This window comes from Nuphar pumila, chromosome 2 (assembly GCF_984573655.1).
Source record: "Nuphar pumila chromosome 2, dmNupPumi1.hap1.1, whole genome shotgun sequence".
In the NCBI taxonomy this organism is placed as follows: domain Eukaryota; kingdom Viridiplantae; phylum Streptophyta; class Magnoliopsida; order Nymphaeales; family Nymphaeaceae; genus Nuphar; species Nuphar pumila.
Window position 1 is genome coordinate 123,603,986 of NC_143250.1, and position 20,524 is coordinate 123,624,509.

A 20,524-nucleotide genomic window follows, 5' to 3' on the forward strand; every position below is an offset into this window, starting at 1 on the left:
CTTATCACATCCTTGGGAAGGTTTGTCATATTCTTGTCGTTTATATTTTCATAGTTGCTTCAGAATCCACTTTTAGTCAAGAAAAATGTGTAATTAATCAATTTTGGAGTTCTTTGGCAGCAATAACAGAAACATTAATGTGTACCTCAAGTTAGATAAAAACATGTGAGAGAGATTCCTAAAGTAAGCACATATTTTAATTGTTTTATTTTATTGTTCTACGAAATGAATTACTTAAATTTAATTATTTATTTTATTTTTAAGATCGTGATGTCGAGTCACTTGGGGTTGATTACATATGATAAAGATTGAAAATGATGGAAATATGCAGTTGTCTCATTTAGGGTTTTATTTTACTCTTTTGAAGCATTTTGGATGAATTACTTGAACTTGTTATTGAATTTATACAAGAGCATAGCTTTTTGCTATTTTTTTGTCTTTAGATGGTTGAAGATATGATGTAAGACTTAAAGTTTCATGTTGTGAATCTTATGATGTATTCTTGCAATCAGCACTTTATCCTTTGCTTCAATCTCATTCATAAAATAACATAATATGACATCGTTAACAAACCTTACTTTATCTAAGTTACATCATTATGTTTTCTGTAACAAAAATGAAAAAGATTTAAACCCACTGACATTCATTAAAAAAAAAATCAAATTCTAAGTAACTAGACATGTTGTTGATGACAGTGTAAACTTATCATCATTATCACCATTGATGTTTCATATGGTTATTGTTTGTTAATTGTATTTGCGCGCTCTATCTTGTTTTAGTCATTATAGGAACTCTAAGTCATGTTTCTTTTAATATGCTATATCTATTGAGTTCCTTGTTATAAGTCTGGTAGTAACTGAAACTAATATCGATTTATTTTTCCAATCAAGTAGATTTTGTTCAAATTCTAATGTTTGTAGGTTGAATTTAGAAGAGAAAAAGGTAGTATGTTTACAGAGATAATGCCACCAGTGGCATATTTAAGAAAAAACCCAAAAAAAAAAGTTCTTTTCGGTCCCACCCAAACCGACTCCAAATTTGGGATCAATTTGTACAAGATTCCATCCGTGAAAACTGATTCCTAGGGGTCAGCCGACCCGATCCCAAAACTGATTCCTAGGGGTGAGGTATGATCCCGATTCTGGACCCATATTCTAGGATTGACTTTGGATAGGGATCAGACCAAAATAGTGATGGCCCGATCCCTGTCGGATCAAAGTCGGGTCAGGATCAGGTCCTGATCACCCCTAGTGAGGTATTTTCAAAATTATGACATTTTACAAAGATTGTACGGTCATTTTTCTTTTCTTTTATGACAAAAAACCCTCAACGGGGTCACTTAATGAGCCCAACCCCCTGCGAAGTAAAACCCCAGGTGGGGTCATGGACACCCAAGCCCTCATGGAGCCCACTAATTAAAGGCACCCTTGAGACTAGCCAGATGATGGTATCTTTGCAGACAATGTTTGGCAATTTCTTAGAGAAAATTTTAGGTTAGACGATTGCATATTTTTCATTATATGGGAGTTGGAAAAAATGGTTCGCTAGAAATTTTAGTCAGCTGGTTTCAGAGACACTGGAGAATTGTGTCACTTATTTAGTAGGAAAATCTGGTATTTAAGAAACAAGAGATTTCATAAAGATTTAGTTTCAAATCCTGCTGGAGTGAAGAAAGAAATATTGAGTGGTTGCAAGGAAAATTTTGTCTTGATTAGAAAGTTGAGAAAGAAATGTTTTCTTGACAAGAGGGTTTTCCTATTGTGGTATCCTGGATTCAGCCTTCATTGGAGTGCCTTAAAACTCAAACTGTGAACTGCTATTGTTTGGAACAGATTAAAGTTGCAGCAGTACGAGACTGGAACCGAAACATTATAGCAGCTCTTTTGCTTCCAGGTCTGAAGATTATTAAATTAGTATTCCAGTTTTGGACTTTTCAAATGTAGACAGATGGCAGGTAATTTTGAACACCAAGAAGGATGCGGGAATTTTGAAGGCTTAGACATATATTGTGTTGTAATTAACAAAAAAAAATTATGAATGAAAATTAACCAGGGGAATTCCCTTGCATTATTCATAAAAAAAAAAACAGCAGAACAAATCAAAACTAACACCTCACAATCATGCACTCCAAGGAACTCCAAAACCTTTAAAATATAAAATAAATGCTTTACTAGCACCCAATTGAATCCAAGAATTCAGTATACATTCAGTTATCCCTGCCCCCAACATCTTGGTCTATCTCAAGCTGTTACAAACAGAGGCTACATGACATTAACAGAGGATTATGCGTTCACAAGTGCCCCATTGATTACCAACGGGGGTTCTGCTTGCCGGGTAGGAGTAGCTAGTGCACGTCACCTTGTGTTGGGAGATTGCAGGTTCAAAACCCAATGGTATAGTTGTTTAACTGGTAGGGGTCTGCCTAACCCCAGCTTGCCTTTCAAAAAAAAAAGTACCCCATTGATGGGAAGCCATCATAATAAACAACCAAGGAATCATGCTCAACCATTGGTGAATTATCTCATAAGTTTTCAAACCTCTATAACTCATTCTCTGTACAGGCGATGCGGCAGAACAGAAGCCGGATACAACAGGTTTTCTGAGATCTATTTATGATATCTAATAAGAATGAACAAATAGGAGGAAGAAGCCTCATAAGAAACAATGGTTTTCTAGCGCCTTTAAGGACTCAGAAAATTTGCCCATTGCCATCCTTCCAACAAATGAAGTCACCAATTTTTATTAGTGCCTGGAAAAAGAAATATCCTCTAAGAACACTTCTAAAAGAGTAAGGGAAGATGAATATGAGATTGTTTCATATAGCTGAAGCTGTGAAACAAGGTAGAGAAATAAATCAATGATGTGAATAGCACTATAACCTCAATGGCAATAGTTGTCGGCATGAGAGCTGATACGTCTCCATGACCTTGCTTGCAAGCAATACCTGCAAACAGAAAATGGCACTATTCTCAGTATATCAAAGTAAAATAATGAAAATTATCAGTTAAAAGGTACAAAAGATTTTTTTTTTTTGGATAATCCAAGGGAACACATTGGCTGGCCTCCAGTTGGTAAACCCTTGAGGTCCCCCCTGCCAACCGGGGAGTAAACCCCAACTTCGACCTTGAGGCAAGGGATGCCACCCATGGGTTTCGAACTTGTGACGTCCCATCAACTTGGTGACATTCACATGTCACCCCTACCAGGTAAGTGGAGCCCTTGTGGGCTGTTAGAAGGTACAGACAAAACACCAACAAACAATATTTGACTAAAATTAATGACTCAACACTTACAGGGTCAAACTTAGACTTGGTTAAGCTTGTGCAAAAGGGTTAGGGTAAACAGAGATTGTCTTAAAATCAAGAAACTTGTCATAGACTAAGCCCAGTCTTGCAAGATTAATGAGTCTTACCTAGACTAGTCATGTCGGCTCTGATTTTTTACCTGGGAAAATGTGCCATTGGAAAAGTATTGTGTGAAGCATTGAATGATAATTAAAACCTACATAGTCAATGGGCAGACCCAGACCCAGTTTCAGACTTGATGTTTACCACTTCGAGTCCTAAGTCAAGTTTATCTTTAAGTTGTACCTCTGACATTAAAGAGTTTCAGCACTAATATACACAAACATCCTCCAATATATTGGTGGATAAACTAGGTTTATCCAAATTTAGCACATGAGAAAATGGCATTCCATGAGTATGGAATCCCTTGAGTAACTAGTTGGAAACAATGAATACACGGTGTAGTTGGGGCCGGTACAATGAGGACATGAAGACTATCTGACAGAAAGCTTTTTACCAGGTATATCAAAACAGACAAAAAGTGAGAGTAATAGAATCAAATTTTTTTACTTCTCGCAGAAGTACGAACAATAGCCACAATTCACAGATATGCTGAATCTGGTACAATTTCCGAACTTGTATAGAGTGCTGGATTCTAAAACAGAGGCCAAACATTAATATGTTTGGTTGCATCACATCATGTGATTTGGAATCACAGGAGATGGAATCAAATTTGATTTGAAGTCGCATGATTTCCACCATGTGATTTGGATCACGAGAGTCACTTCAAATGTGATTTCAAATTACATTCTGTTTCTCATTTGCATGAGATTCCAAATCACAAGTTTGATTAGCCATGCAAATGAAATTCATTCTCTCATTTGCATGAGATTCCAAATCATATGTTTGCTTAACTGTGCAAATGAGTTTCATTCTCTCATTTGCATGAGATTCCAAATCACATTTGAATGCAACCAAACATAAAATGCAAATGCTTCCGAAGGACATACTCTTAAGAGAAACTGTTGCATCAGAATTTGCATAAGCTTCAGCTCGCTCCTCAGAAAGTGCTGAGAGCCGTAGAAAAGCCTGCCAAGATAGTGAAAATGTCGGTCATAAAGAGAAAACATTATAAGCCAACATTGTTATCAGTCTAAAAAGTTCTGCAAGTGAGTATGAACTCACATAAACAATCATGTTGAAAATAAGAAAGAATGCAAGACAACCTTTGTATATGCATCTGCAGACTCATGATGCAGGAGAGGACGTGAATGCGTCCCAACTGTTGCAATTCGCTTGGCTAGAGCTTCCAAAGGCACATCTAACCAGACAGTGGTACCTTGCTTCATATATTTCCTGGCAATTCAATGCAAGAAAATGTGTTATCCTTGAAAATCTAATCAAACTCACAGAAAATGGAGGGTGTTGGAATTGTTACCAATTTATTGGTCGTATGACAGCACCACCTCCAGTTGCAACCACTAGTCGCCTCATCATAGACAAGTCTTTTAACACCTTACTCTGGAGGATAAAAGTGAACTATAAATCCATGTACCAACAACAATAAATAACAAATATTCTGCAAATAGGATAGTTTAAAAATAACATTCAATTAGCACATAATCGCAGAGTATTTCTGGGGAAAAAGGGCATCATTGCCACATTAAATGTGATCACCATAATATCAAACTTCTTTGAGAGCATCAAGTTCAAAGTGAAAGGAGATGCCTATCAAATCCATGGTGAGGCTAAATCACCAGTAAGTTCAGCTGCTTGTATACCAAAAAAAGAACTTCAACACAAAATATAATTGATAAACATAAGGGAATCTTTTCTAGCTGCTTGCTCGTGGAACACCATGACAACTTCGTCGAAATGATCATTTTACTCATGCTCGTTCCACAAATGGTTTCATCTCTTCACCTTGCCTCCAGTATCCTCCCCCACCACGCTTTTGCATCGAAGTCACTGACCCAGTTTATTTGGTTTTCTATCATGAAAACCACTCACCCAGTTGTCTCTATTCTAGCAATGAGCATAAGTTTATCCAATGTAGGTAGTCATGCCCAATACAAGAAGACAAGGCTTTAATAAGGCAGCCAATGGTCAAGAGGTCATTTAAGAGCAGTTGAAGTCTTAAGAAAGCTTTCCTACAGCCTAGATAAAGTAATATGGACTTGCATTTTATCTTCAAAATATTGCAGTAGTTTTTCCTTGTTTGTCCTTTTCATAAGGGATCCCCTGCTATATTCACATTTTACAACAGCAAACCTATATTAATCCATTGCTGAATCAATATGAATTAGACTTCAACAAAAGAACAACACAGGTTTCTATTATTTACTTTTAGTTTCACTGACCAACTAATGATATTATTAGTGACAGGACAGTATTTTTTTTCCCTTGTTATTTTAATAATGAAGAACCCAGCCTAGATGATGCTGTGATGGTGTCCCCCTATCATAGAGTACACTCATAAGATTGTAGGAATGGATTGGCTCTCATGAGGTAATATACTCCCCAAAAGGCTTAGCTACTTCATCCCACTCTTACAGGTACCCAGGATTAGTTCAGTTATTTTATCATTTTTTTATAATATGTATATTTTTCTTGAATTAGACAATACCGCAAAAGGGATAGACATATGATAGATCCTAGAATTAAGTGGTGGGCACTGAAAGAAGCTAAACAAGGAATGTTTGTAGAGCGGGTAGTTAAGGAAGTTGATTGGTGTCTCGAGGAGGATTCAGAATCTATGTGGAATAAGATAGCGGGTGGCATGAGAAAGGTGGCTAAGGAGGTATTGGGTGAGTCTAAAGGCGGTGCACCGCTAGGTAAGGATACATCGTGGTGGAACGAGGATGTCAAATTAGCTATTAAGGTTAAAAGAGAGTGTTATAGAAATTTAAGTAAAAATCGTGATAATGAGAATTTGGAGAAGTATATGATAGCAAAGAATGAAGCTAAAAAAGTAGTTTGGAACGCGAGGGATAAGGTATATAAGAAGGTTTATGACAAGTTTGATACCAAAGAGGGTGAGAAGGATATTTATAAGCTTGCAAAGATGAGAGATAGGAAATCGAGGGATCTGGGTATGGTTAGATGTATCAAAGATGAAACGCAAAGGGTTTTAGTCAAAGATGAGGAGATTAAGGAGAGATGGAAAGATTATTTTGATAAGCTATTTAATGAAAGTCATGCTCAGGATCTTGGAGACTTTTCAATTCCTTTTCATGAGATGAATCGTGACTTCATGCGCAAGATTCAAAAGAAAGAAATTGCAGAGGCTTTGAAGAAAATGAAATCAAGAAGGGCAGTTGGCTCAGATGGTATACCTATCGAGGCTTGGAAATGCTTGGAAGAGAAAGGTTTAGAATGGTTGACAAATCTTTTTAACAAGATTTGGCGGACAAATAAGATGCCTAATGAGTGGAGGAAGAGTACTTTGGTGCCTCTATATAAGAATAAGGGTGATATACAAGATTGCACAAACTATCGTGGTATAAAACTCATGAGTCATACTATGAAACTTTGGGAGAGGGTGATTGAGTCTAGGTTGAGGAAGATTGTCATGATATCGGAGAATCAATTTGGTTTTATGCCTGGAAGATCAACTATGGAAGCTATACATCTTCTTAGACAACTTATTGAGAGAAATAGAGAGAGGAACAAAGATTTGCATATGGTTTTTATTGATTTGGAGAAGGCTTACGATAGAGTACCTAGGGACGTTCTCTGGTGGACAATGATGAAGAAAGGTGTTTCTCTCAAGTACATTAGTATAATTAAAGATATGTATGAAGGAGTAGTAACCAATGTCCGCACTTGTGGAGGGGTGACAACCAATTTTCCTATAACGGTTGGGTTACATCAAGGATCTGCTTTAAGCCCTTTCCTATTTGCTATAGTGATGGATGAGCTTACGAGATCAATTCAAGAAAATGGGACGTGGTGTATGTTGTTTGCTGATGATATTGTTTTGATTGATGAGTCTAGAGCTGGGGTTAATGCTAAGTTAGAATTATGGAGACAGACATTGGAAGCAAGAGGTTTTAAGTTGAGTAAGAGTAAGACAGAATACATGGAATGTCGATTTAGTAAGCAACGAAGTAGTGATGGGAGTGTAGTGAAGCTTGGTGAGCACGAAATACCGGTGGATGATTCTTTCAAATATTTGGGATCTATCATTCAAAAGTATGGAGAAATTGATGGAGATGTAAATCATAGGATAAAGGTTGGGTGGATGAAATGGAAGAGTGCAACTGGAGTGTTGTGCGATCGTAGAATGCCATTGCGGTTGAAGGGAAAGTTTTATAGGACGACTATTAGGCCCGCTTTACTATATAGTACGGAATGTTGGGCTTCCAAGAGACATCATATTCAAAAAATGAGTGTAGCTGAGATGCGTATGCTGAGATGGATGTGTGGAAATACAATAAAAGATAAGATTCGGAACGAGGAGATACGTAAGAAGGTAGGCGTTGCACCCATTGAAAATAAGATGAAAGAGAATCGTTTACGGTGGTTTGGACATATTCGACGAAGGCCTAATGATGCTCCAGTTAGAAGGACGGAGAAATGGGAAAATATATTAGTTAAAAGAGGTCGGGGTAGGCCTAGAAAGACATGGATGGAGGTGATAAGAAAGGATATGAATGCTTTGAACCTCACCGAGGACATGGCATTGGATAGAAATGAATGGAGGAGAAGGATTCATGTGGAAGACCCATAATGATTTTCTTTGTTGGTTCATATCGCCGACCCCAATTGTTTTGGGATGAAGGCGTAGTTGTTGTTTGTTTGTTGTTGTATATTTTTCTTGAACAATTTTACATGCAAAAGAGATATGTGTCCCTTCCAGTGTCATAATCTTTAGGTCTTACTGCATACCAAATTGGTTAGTTTCATTAATGAGTTCCTTCTCTTTAACTATACTTTTTGTTTCTAGAACCAAATATTATATTATCTCTTCCTCCAACTAGGCCTTCTCATCTACTGTTATCCATCACTAGGAATTGTCCGCATAGAGGCCCTGAACATTGTCCACTTAAAGTCTTTAATAGGATATTGTGCCACTAGACAAATGATGTGTGTACTATATAACAAGTGGACTTCTACTAGGCTGCCATACCCTCGCAATGCTATGACACTGCTATTGGTAGTTGAGTACAGGCCAAATGAATTTTAAACAAAAAACTGTCAATTTTATCCATTTTATGGTCCAGTTAACTTGTGATCAACATGTAGGATCAAAATTATCTAGTGTTAAGTATTTGACTGTTAATTACCAGTCCTTAAATATGTATCTTTGACATGTTATCAACTTTTATTTCATGACTGACAGACACGCCATACCCATAATTTTAGAAATTTCCTCATCATGCCCTTTACACCAGTGTTGTGAGAGGCGAACGCCTCAGTACCTGAAGCGTACGCTTCAGAGGCGAAGCGCACGCTGAAGGTACTGAGGCGTTGTAGTGAAGCGTTTGAATCTTGAAGCGCACGCTTCACATGGGTGAAGCGTGCGCCTCGCATCGAGACGCGCTTCGCTTCTAAGGCGTAAGCATCAGCGTCAACCAGGCCCGACCTCCACGCAGAGCTCAGCAACGAAAAAAAATAATGCAAATTCTTTGCTAAACTCAAAAAGAATGCCAAAAAGGAAATTTGCCTCACGAGACAGTATAAAATCCCCAAAAATCATACCGATTTTTGCTGAGCTTTGCAACTTCCAACTCTGAGGACGACGAAGAGCGAGTTCTGATACAGAAGGCACTCTGCCTACGTAACAAAAAAGAAAAATAACGCAAATTCTCTGTTAAACTAAAAAATAAAGCCAGAAAAGGAAATCTGCCTCACGAAACACTAAAAATCCTCAAAAATCTTACGATTTTTGCTGAGCTCTGCAATCTCCAACTCTGAGGAAGACGACGAGTGAGTTCTGAATCTTCTTATACAGAAGGCGCTCTGCTTACGTAACAAAAAAAAATTAATGCAAATTTAAACTCAAAAAGAATGCCAAAAAAAGAAATCTGCCTCACGAAATCCCCAAAAATCTTACGATTTTTGCTGAACTCTACAATCTCCAGCTTCGAGGAAGACGGCGAGCGAGTTCTGAAACAGAAGACGCTCTGCAGAAGCACCCCTTTTTCTTCTTCTTCTGCTTCTCCTTCTGGTGTTGCAGGAGAGGCTGAAAGAAGGCGGTGAAGTCCCGACGGAGGTTTTTGATTTTGAGATTTTCCAAGTAGGAGAGCAAGGAGGTGGTGTCCATCATTGATTGGAGATGCAAATTAGGGCAAGAACGATAGATTGAATCGACGATCAGAATGAGAACCAGAGAGAGAGAAAGAAGCTTGCGGGGGAAGAAAGGGAGGTTGTGGGGGGGGGGGGGGGGGGGTAATTTGTTTCGGGCCAAATTTGATGATGTGTGTTTTAAAAACACACATACAAAGCGATATTTAAAAATACTGATATAATGCCAAAAGCAAGATATTTAAAAATGCCAATATAATGCCAAAGCAACATATTGCATTTTTATCATGATGCTAAAGTGAAAAATGAATGTTCTTTATCATCTATGTTTTACGGTAAAATTATTAATAAAATTTCATTATTTTATTAATATTATATATTTTATTATTTTGATCATGAAGCTTACGCTTTAACGCCTCGCTTCGCCACATCGCATTTAACAACCTTGCTTTACACTGATATTGTAGAATGCACCCATGTGACATAGTTGGTGTATCATTGGCTTCTTTTTGTCATCTATTATCTACCATACCTATAGTGAGAAGACTCTCGTAGAAGTGTGGAAAACATTGTGAGAAGATATTCTGGTGATGTGCTCTCAGTTTTGTTACTTTATTTTTTGCTCATCATGAGTTGAACATCAGATTATGTTCCGTAATGAAAATTCAGATGGAGTATTAGAAAATGGCTTGTTATTGTTAAGAATAAATGTATCATTTTGTATATATATATATATATATATATATATATATATATATATATATATATATATATATATGTATATATGTATATGTATATTTATTAAAATATATATATATATTGGGGACTAAGTCAAACAAGTTGACTTAGTCCCAACGACTAGGATTCTAGCCGTTGGGAGGCTGTGAAGACTCCTTGCAAACAATCAAGTTTTCAAATAACTTGATACTTCAAATACTCAATACACAAAATAAATGCACAGTGTTTATAAGCTTTACACCACAAAAGAAGTGCAATAAATGCACAGTGTTTATAAGCTTTACACCAAAGAAAGTGCAATAAATGCACAATATTTATAAGCTTAAGGAGACAACTCCTTACTCTAATACATTCATACAATGGGGTCACATAGCCCTTATTTATAAGCAAACTTAAGAGACGTTGGGTTATTCCCACAGCTCTTATTAGAGACGTTGGGAATCAGCCCAACGTCTATATTTTTAAAACTGTGTACACAGTCAATGGTTGACTGTTGTACACTGTACACAGTCAGCCACTGACTGTGTACAAAAACATTATATAAAAAAAACAAAAATAAAAAATGAAAAAAATTACAAAAATAAAAAAATAAAAAGGAGGAATTACAATCATATTCAAAAACATGGATATGCGTAAAATGTAGAAATGACTAAAATACCCCTACAGCCAATACAATAAAGAAATATATATTTTATATATACAAGTAGATGAATACATATACATATATGAAATATATATATATATATATGTATATGTATCTTCTTTTATATATATAAAATATATATAGAAAATACATTGTCTTATAAATTACAATTTAACACCTCCCCTCAAATTTAGGGCAAGATGATCGAAAGTTTGCCAAGGAAGAAATTGAACCGCGGAGCACACAAAGCTTTGGTGAAGAAATCTGCCAACTAATATTCTAAAGTTACATATGGAAGATCTATAACTCCTTTCAGATACGCTTCCCGAACATAATGACAGTCCATCTCAATGTGTTTAGTCCGCTCATGAAAAGTATGATTTTTGGCAATGTATATTGCACTCTTGTTATCACAGCATAGCTTGGTGGGCCCTTCTATTGAGATCCCCATGTCTTCTAATAGATGATGAATCCATACAATTTTCATGGTAGTAGTCGTCATGGCACGATATTCAGCTTTTGTTGAGGATAGAGACACTTTTTGTTGCTTCTTACATCTCCATGAAATCAGCGAGTCTCCTAAAAACACACAAAAACCAGTGGTGGAGTGACGGTTATTTGGGTCACCTCCCCAGTCAGAGTCAGTATAAGCAATCAATTTTAATTCAGAAGAAGAGGATAAGAATACTCCCTTGTTTTAGTGTGCCTTTTATGTATCTCATAATCCGCAAGATGGCACTCATGTGAACTGATGTTGGTGCATGTTGGAACTGACTTGCAGTATGAACTGCATGAGAGATATTTGGTCTAGTAATACTCAGATACATCAAAGATCCCACAAGTTGTCTGTAGGGGGTGGGATCGGAAAGAGGAATACCATCATCAATCTTCATTTTGGCTCCTACTATAGCAGAAGTTTCACAAGCCTTATCATCTATAATACCTGACAGGTCAATAATCTCAGAAGCAAGCTTAGTTTGAGATAAAAAATACCCTCTATCTGTGTCACAGGGATTCGGCTAGCAGGGTGCCGCACCCGCGTCGACGCGACTCGACGCGGGTGCGGGTGCGGGTTCGGGTGCGGCACCGGGTGCGGTCAACCCGATCCTGGGTGCGTTGACCGCACCCAGGATCATTTAGGTCCATTTGTTTTTTGGATTTTTTTTAAAAAAAAAAATTGCCCTGTGAAATGGGCTGCGAATTTGAATTTTTTTTTAAAAAAAATCTGCTGTCAGGGCTGACAGACAGTTGTTGTCTGTCAACAGCTGACAGGCAGCTGCTGTCTGTCTTTAAAAAAAATCTGCTGTCACGGCTGACAACAGAAAAACCTGTGGGGAAACCCCGACCCCCTTATATATATATATATATATATATATATATATATATATATATATATATATATATATATATATATATATATATATATATTTTACATTTTACATTTTTGCCCCTGCCGCACCCCCGCACCCGAGTTTTTTGGAAGTGCCGAATCCCCGCACCCACACCCGCACCCGCGCCCGCACCCGCACCCATGTGACATAGCCCTCTATAAGAGTAAGCTACTTCAATACCCAAAAAATAAGTTAGAAATCCCAAATCATACATTTCAAACCTATCCTTCAAAATTGATTTGATGCTTTTAACCCCTTTAGAATCACTTTCAGTTATAAGCATATCATCCACATATAAGAGCAGAATGACAATCCCTGCATTGGTTTTTCTAACAAATAAGGCAGTGTCAGTGAAACAGGAAGAAAAACCATTTTCTAACATTACGGAGTTAAATCTATCATACCAAGCCTTAGGGACTTGTTTTAAACCATAAAGTGTTTTTCAAAGACGAAGCACTTTCCCTTTGGGAGTCTCCATTCCTGGTGGAGCATCCATATATACCTCTTCATTCAGATCACCATTTAAGAAGGCATTTTTAACATCCATTTGATAGATATTCCATTTGTTGATTGAGGCAACAGTAACGAGACATCGGACAGTGACCATTCGGGCCACAGGGGCAAAAGTTTCTTCATAGTCAATCCCGTATTCTTGACTATATCCCTTTGCAAGTAATCGAGCCTTATATCTCTCAAGAGATCCATCGCTCTTAGTTTTTACCTTAAATACCCATCTACACCCTATTGCTTTCTTATCCTTAGGAAGATCTTGGAACTCCCAAGTCTTTGCCCTGTTGAGAGCTGAAAGCTCACATTCCATTGCTTTCAGTCATTCATCATTCTTTTTGGCTTCTTCGAAGTTTTTGGGTTCTATATAGGAATGAATGGCGCTAAGGCAGGCTCTATGTTTAGGAGTAAATGAATCATATGAAATAAACCTAGAAGGCATCTTTCTACTTCTCTCAGTTCTTCATAGGTTTTCATCATTTGTTGAATTGGACCCACTAGGTTCACTGAATTTTTCAATTGTACTCCTAAAATTGTTTTTATCTCTATGGTATATGTTATAGGATCTCTCAATGCTCCTTCACTTCTATGTTGGGAGATAGGTGGATGGGAAGAGCCATCTTCTTTATCATTGATGTCATTATGAATGAAATCGTCATCACTATCATCATCATCATGTGCTAACATTTCTAATAAAAAGGAGTAATCCATGTTTTCTTCAAAGGGTTCACTCCTTTCAAAACCATTAACATTTTCCAGAAAACTCACATTTCTGAAAACATATAGCTTGTCATTCTCAATATCATAACAATGAAACCCTTTTGGGGTTTCAGAATATCCAAGAAAAGCACAAGCAATGGCTTTTGGCGAAAGATTGTAATTCTTGTCAGTAAGAACGAAACATTTGCAACCAAAAATTTTCAACCGACTATAGTCGGGTTCTTTGGTATATAATTTTTCAAAAGGTGAGATATTGTTCAAGTTTTTAGAAGGTAGTCGATTTATCAAATAGACAGATGCTAAAGCCGCTTCAGCCCAAAAACCTTTTGAAATGTTTTGAGAAATAAGTAATGTTCGAGTTGTCTCTATTATATGTTTATGCTTCCTTTCGGCTAATCCATTTTGTTGAGGGGTTTTGAGACAAGATCTTTGGTGAAGAATATCATGACTTTCAAGATAATTTTTGAATTCACTTGAAAGGTATTCTCCACCAGAGTCAGTTCTTAACATTTTTAGATTCTCATTAAATTGATTTTTAATCATCATATGATAGGTTTTAAAAATTGAGAAAACTTCATATTTGTGTTTAAGAAAATAAATCCAACAATATCTCGTGTAGTCGTCAACAAAAATGGCATAATATGCAAAGCCTCTTTTTTATAGGACGGGTGCCGGTCCCCATACATCCGAATGGATAATTTCAAAAGGTCTTGTTGTAAACATAGATCTTTCACAAAAAGGCAATTTTTTCATTTTCCCAAGAATACAGTCATCACAAGTTAAATCACTTTTACATAGACTTTTAACAAAAGGTAAATGAGAAATTTTTGCAATATTTGGATGTCCAAGTCTCTTTGCCACACATTAATATCCTTTTGTTGGACAACATTACAAAACGGGTTCTTTGGAATTTGAAGGGAATCGACATAGTATAGATCATCCTTCCTAGAGCCTTCCCCAATCAATCTCCCAGACCGGCGATCCTGTATCCAACATTTGTTAGATGAGAACTTTATATCACACCCATGATCCGAGAGTTGAGAAACAGAAAGCAAATTTAAGTTTAATTTTGGTATAAATCTAATTTTTAGAATAAAGAACCCTTGTTTTTCAAAATTTCCTATTCCTTTTACTTCAAGAGATGTTTCATCCACAGTTGAAACAAAAGATGGAGAGGGATTTTTTGAGTATTCGGAAAAAGAACTAAAACTTGGGGTCATGTGAAAAGAAGCACCCGAATCTAAAAGCCAAGAGGTCTTACTGGGAGGAGAAGAGGTTGACATGGCGGCTCCAGAAATAGCCCCTTTTAAAAGAGGTTGAAGTGCATCCACGATTTGTTGCAATGAAAGAGCTCCATTTGAAGATGACGAGCACTCTTCCTTTTGAGGTTGGGATGTAATAGCCATGGCAAGTAACTTTTTCCACTTTGGGCAAATAGGCTTGATATGCCCCGGTTCCTTACAAAAATGACATAAAAGCTTGCTATAATCCTTCTTCCCTCTTTGACCATTTGAGTTTTGATTCTTGAAGTGAGGAGGCCTGTAGGTCCTTAAGTTGCTCCCCGGTCTTGAGACGACATTAACTCCTTCATTTTCTTCATTATAGGAAGGTGTAGCTAGAACACTTGGGTTGTTCTTGCTTATATCCATACGAGTCTTTTCCCCACTTAGTTTAGTAATTACATCTTCAAGAGAGGGGGAAGTGAAGGCGGATAAAAGAGAAATTCGGATTTGTTAGAATTCAGGCCTAAGCCCATTCAAAAAATTAAAAAATCTATCTTCTTCCAATTGTTTATAACGAAGCTCTATCGCTTCTCCACTCCACTTGGGTTCGAGCATAGCAAGCTCATCCCAAATAGAAGAGAGTTCGGCAAAATACTCTCTTATAGTCATCTCTCTTTGACGAAGAGTTAGAGCGCTCTTTTAGAGGTAATATTTATGAGACAGATCCCTAGAGGTGTACATCTTCTCAAGGTACTCTCACGCTTGAGAAGCCTTCTTAAACTTGATAATATTGGCGTTAATTTTTGTTTCTACGGATGAGAAAATCCATGAGAGGATTTTAAAATTCCTCATCTCCCATTCTTCATGCTTTTTGGTGTAGTCTTCAAGAGCCTTGGCTCTCTTTCTTCGCCTTCAAGGATTTTTATTTCTCTTTTCTCCATCAAGGTTATCTTTGGCTCCGGTTCGGGAATCGAGCCTTGAACATAACCCCAAAGTCCTTTTCCTTTAATATGAGCCTCCATGTTTCCGGCCCAGACGTGATAGTTGGACCCATTGAGTTTGAAGTCGAGAGAAAAATGAGAGTCTTTTTCAACCATTAGAGAGGAGAGATGATGAAAAAGAATACGTACCACAAAGGATTTTTAGACCTTTCTTGATAGAAGAGTCTTCTAAAATATTGGATGAACAAGTGAATCCACTTCAATTACCAAAATAAATCGAGGGCACGCTTTTCGATGCACTCGAAAAAGTGAGAATCCACACAATCCTTTTTTTTTCTCCAACCTTGCTCTGATACCATGTGAAGAATTCTTGCAAAAAATCAAGTTTTCAAATAACTTGATACTTCAAATACTTAATACACAAAATAAATGCACAGTGTTTATAAGCTTTACACCACAAAAGAAGTGCAATAAATGCAGTGTTTATAAGCTTTACACCAAAGAAAGTGCAATAAATGCACAATATTTATAAGCTTAAGGAGACAACTCCTTACTTTAATACATTCATACAATGGGCTCACATAGCCCTTATTTATAAGCAAACTTAAGAGACGTTGGGCTATTCCCAACAGCTCTTATTAGAGACGTTGGGAATCAGCCCAACGTCTATATTTTTAAAACTGTGTACATAGTCAATGGTTGATTGTTGACTGTGTACAAAAACATTATATAAAAAAAAACAAAAATAAGAAATGAAAAAAAATACAAAAAAAAAATAAAAAAGAGGAATTACAATCATATTAAAAAACATGAATATGCGTAAAATATAGAAATGACTAAAATACCCCTACAGCCAATACAATAAAGAAATATATATTTTATATATACAAGTAGATGAATACATATACATATATGAAATATATATATGTATATTATCTTCTTTTATATATAGAAAATACATTGTCTTATAAATTACAATTTAAAAGAGGCTTCCCTTCCTTTACTTCTTTCTCTCCTTCTCCTCTATAAATAAAGGGTGTGTGTGAATGTGTAAGTTGAGAGAGTGATGGGTAGTATTAGGATTGTGTTTTATTTTTCTTTGAGTGCATTGTAGTGAGGTTTGAATGTAATTTTATTTTGTATTTCTTTTAATGTCCATCATGAATAAAATTATTTATTTACATTTTGATGTGTCTTTTGATTCTTAAATTTGTTGTTTAAATGTATGATGTTTTGAGACTTGGAGAACATCATAGAGTGCATTGGAATCCGCACCATTTTGTGACATGGTATCAGAGCAAGGTAACTTGGTCTCGGTAAATTGTTCATGTTTGTGCTTTGAAAGAAAGATTTGAATAGATGAACGGCTTGGACTCAAGACTCTTGTATTTCGGTATGTATTTTATTTAAATTCTCTATTTTAAATATTTATGGTATGCATTTGAAAATGTACTTGAAATGTAGTATCTTCTTGCTAAATATGTTAAAAATGAATAGGTTTTTAAATTAATTATTAGAACTTGTGTGTAAGCATGTTTCCATAAAATATTTGTTTTGATTATGCATATTGTCATAAAAATTATATTTTACAAGAGTATGTGTTTTTCCTTTAAAATCTTAAATATTATGCTTATATGTCTTTCATGTTGCTAATTCCTTTGTAGTATGTATTTGGTTTTATCGTAATGATCATTGGTGATTCTAGGCATGTGTTAAAACATGATTTTTAGGTATATTATATGGATTTTATGTGTTCCTTAAAAACTTTAGAATCTTGTATGATGTATACCTTAAGTCATCATGTTTTTTTAACTCTTTGGTAATACCGTGGATATTTTGTATATCGACGTGTTCATGTCCCATATTTTATGTGGTTTCAATGGTCGACTTTAAGATGTTTCTCTCATTGTGCAAAACTAATTCTTTGAAAAACATACTCGATTGATTATGCTTGAGAATGATCTTAGATATTTGTGTTCGTTAACTCATTTTCTCTAAAAATGTATCATACAAAATAGATTGTTTTTGCCCCCTAGTGGGTTCTAGTGATTGTACCCCTTAGAAGGTTTATGTTTGATGCATTGTGAATGATGTTTGGTATGTAGCAGTGTTATTAAAAACGTGCCTCAAGGCGCAAAAAGCACACCTCGCCTCAAGGCGAGGGCCTTTGTGCCTTGAGGGGCAGGTATAAAGCGTAAAAGCCTCGAGGCGTACGCCTCAGGGCGAAATGCGCCTCAATGTGAGGCATATACGCCTTATTTTTTTTGTCAAATGAGGAAAAACTTAGATGTTAGAAAATCAGGGCCCCTGGCCCTAATTAGGGTCGGGGCCCTAATTTTTCATTTTGTCACTCATCTCTCTCTCGTCTCTCGCAGTCCCTCACTCGTCTCTCGCAATCTCTCTCTCGTCTCTCGCTCATCTCTCTCTTGTCTCTCGCAGTCCCTCACTCGTCTCTCGCAGTCTCTCGCTCATCTCTCTCTCTCGCAGTTCCTTACTCGTCTCTCGCAGTCCCTCACTCGTCTCTCACATTCCCTCACTCGTCTCACTCTCATTTGTCAACCTAACCCGAGCTTGGGTTTCGGAACAACAACAACAACAAGAGAGGTACATGTTTTATATATTTGTATATATTTTTCTTTTATGTTATTTTTTTGTGCAAAATTTCATACTGCAGTTCGGTTGAATTCTAATCTCCTTTAGCGTTAAATTTTGGGCTGGTATACAACGTGAAATAACTTTTTTTTGTCTTAAATAACTCTCTCACCATGCTGCCCCAAATCGAGGAAATATATAAGGCCCGTGAATAAAAACACATTTATAAGGCCTTAAAAAGAACCAAATCTTCAGCTATCTATTGTCATCAACCAACAATAATCGCTAAGAATTATGGGTGATCAACTATAGAGCATCAAATGATAAATAATGATAAATGAATACAAACTAAATGTAGCAATTCCTTTACTGATCAATTGTTAGAGTTTCTTTTAGAAAAAGTTGGAAATAAAACATCAAGTTTAATTTTTAATTGTAAATCACTAGTATAAGAAGCAACTTGCAGAAGAATTACAAAGACTTCCATCCAAGATTTCTAGAGAAATTTATTTTTCATACAACTGCACTTTTTTTAATACCACAACAATATTTTCTTTCAAGATAACCTTAGTGGCAGAGGTAGTATGACGTTTTCTTTTTATGGTTTCAATAGCTCAGGCATTTTTTTCCCAGAAGGTGAATTCAACAGCATTAATAATACAGTTGGTGGGTCGAAGCACCCTATTAGCAATCTTTAATTTTGCATTCATTGCTCACATATTACAGGTTCACATCGTGTGATGAGCAAATAGTTACACAATTACAGGATTTCAAGTTTATTTGAAACAGAGTTATTCAAGACAATAAAAGTTGTATACTCTTTAATATTTCCTGGACTCATAAGCATGACGCTGAAATAACTTTTTTGTTCATTTAAAAATTTAAGCACCATGCTCTTTGAATTGTTTGGCAAGTACAATATCGAGATTGTATAAATCTTGTATGGCTTGGAAAAATTTATTATTTTTGTAGTAGAGATTAGAAGGAGAAAAGAAGTTGTATACTCTTAGTTTCCAAGTTACATATGTTAAATCTTATTGAATATGAATCTGAATTCATTGGATTATATAAAGCATTGTCTTAGTTTTTTTTTAACTCTTTGAGTTTTTGTAAATTTTTGTGTTAATATATATTTTCATATATGCATTTTTGCAGTTGAACAATGAGAAAAGATGTAGGATGGGATCATGGAGCTAAAGTTACAAATCCCACTAAAGATCCCAAACTCGTAGGACATCTAATTTGCAATTACTGTCATAAAGAGACTACAGGAGGCATCTATAAGTTAAAGCATCACTTAGCTGGCATAACACATGGTGTAAGCATATGCGAAGCAGTTCCACCTGATGTGAAAAGGTTTTTTAATAATCATCTAAGGGATCAGAAGCAAAAGAAACAAGAAAATGAACAAAACAAGTTCGAAATCAGAAGAAGTGTTTATTTTGAATCATCAAGAGTCGATGTGAACAAAGAAACCAGTGGATCATGTAGTGATGCAAAAACAAGCACAGATGGTCCCATGGACCTCTTTGTGAATAAAGAAGCACGACAAACCACAATAAACACTGTTTTCAAAATGAATGAAAGAAAAAACGTATGCAGTGCCATTGGCAGGTTTTTTTATTCAAATGCCCTATCATTTAATCTTTGCAATAGACCATATTTTGGTGCAATGGTAGAAGCTATTGTAAATTATGGGCGAGGGTTCAAACTGTCTTATTATCACGAGATCAGAACGTGGATTTTAAAGGACGAGGTAGATTGTACTTATGAAATTTTAAAAGAGTTCAAAAAAGAATGGTCAAAAGTTGGTTGCAGCATTATGGCAGATGGTTAGACAGATGAAAAAAGAAGAAACTTAATTAATTTTCTTATGAGACAGATGAAAAAGGAAGAAAATTAATTTTCTTGTGAACAGCTCATTTGGGACAATATTTTTTAGGTATGTTGACATCAGCGACAGAAAAAACTGATACAAATTTGTGTAAGTTGTTTGAAGAAGTTGTTAAATAAGTTGGTGAAAGCAATGTGGTGCAATTCATTACAAATAATGCACCAAATTATATGGCAACTGAGAATATGTTAACAGCAGGAAAAACATGTTTTTGGATACCATGTGCAGTGCAGTGCTTAGATCTGATGTTAGAAGATACTGGAAAGATATCAATTTTTAAAGATACAGTGGAAAAGGCAAAAAAAATTACAAGATATATCTATAGTCATGCATGGGTATTAA

General features: G+C 36.1%; 1 protein-coding gene across 1 annotated transcript in view; it reads right to left on the minus strand.

The window, feature by feature from the left end:
* Positions 1 to 2,145: 2,145 nt before the first annotated feature.
* Positions 2,146 to 20,524, minus strand: part of LOC149846990 (shikimate kinase 3, chloroplastic-like) — a 40,552-nt gene continuing 22,173 nt past the window's right edge. The window contains exons 6-10 of the mRNA XM_089998244.1: positions 4,723 to 4,805; positions 4,511 to 4,640; positions 4,295 to 4,373; positions 2,880 to 2,944; positions 2,146 to 2,749 (exon numbers count right to left, since the gene is read on the minus strand). Of these exons, the coding sequence (XP_089854370.1) occupies positions 2,690 to 2,749; positions 2,880 to 2,944; positions 4,295 to 4,373; positions 4,511 to 4,640; positions 4,723 to 4,805 (417 nt within the window). The 3' untranslated portion in view covers positions 2,146 to 2,689. The remainder of the gene's footprint in view (positions 2,750 to 2,879; positions 2,945 to 4,294; positions 4,374 to 4,510; positions 4,641 to 4,722; positions 4,806 to 20,524) is intronic.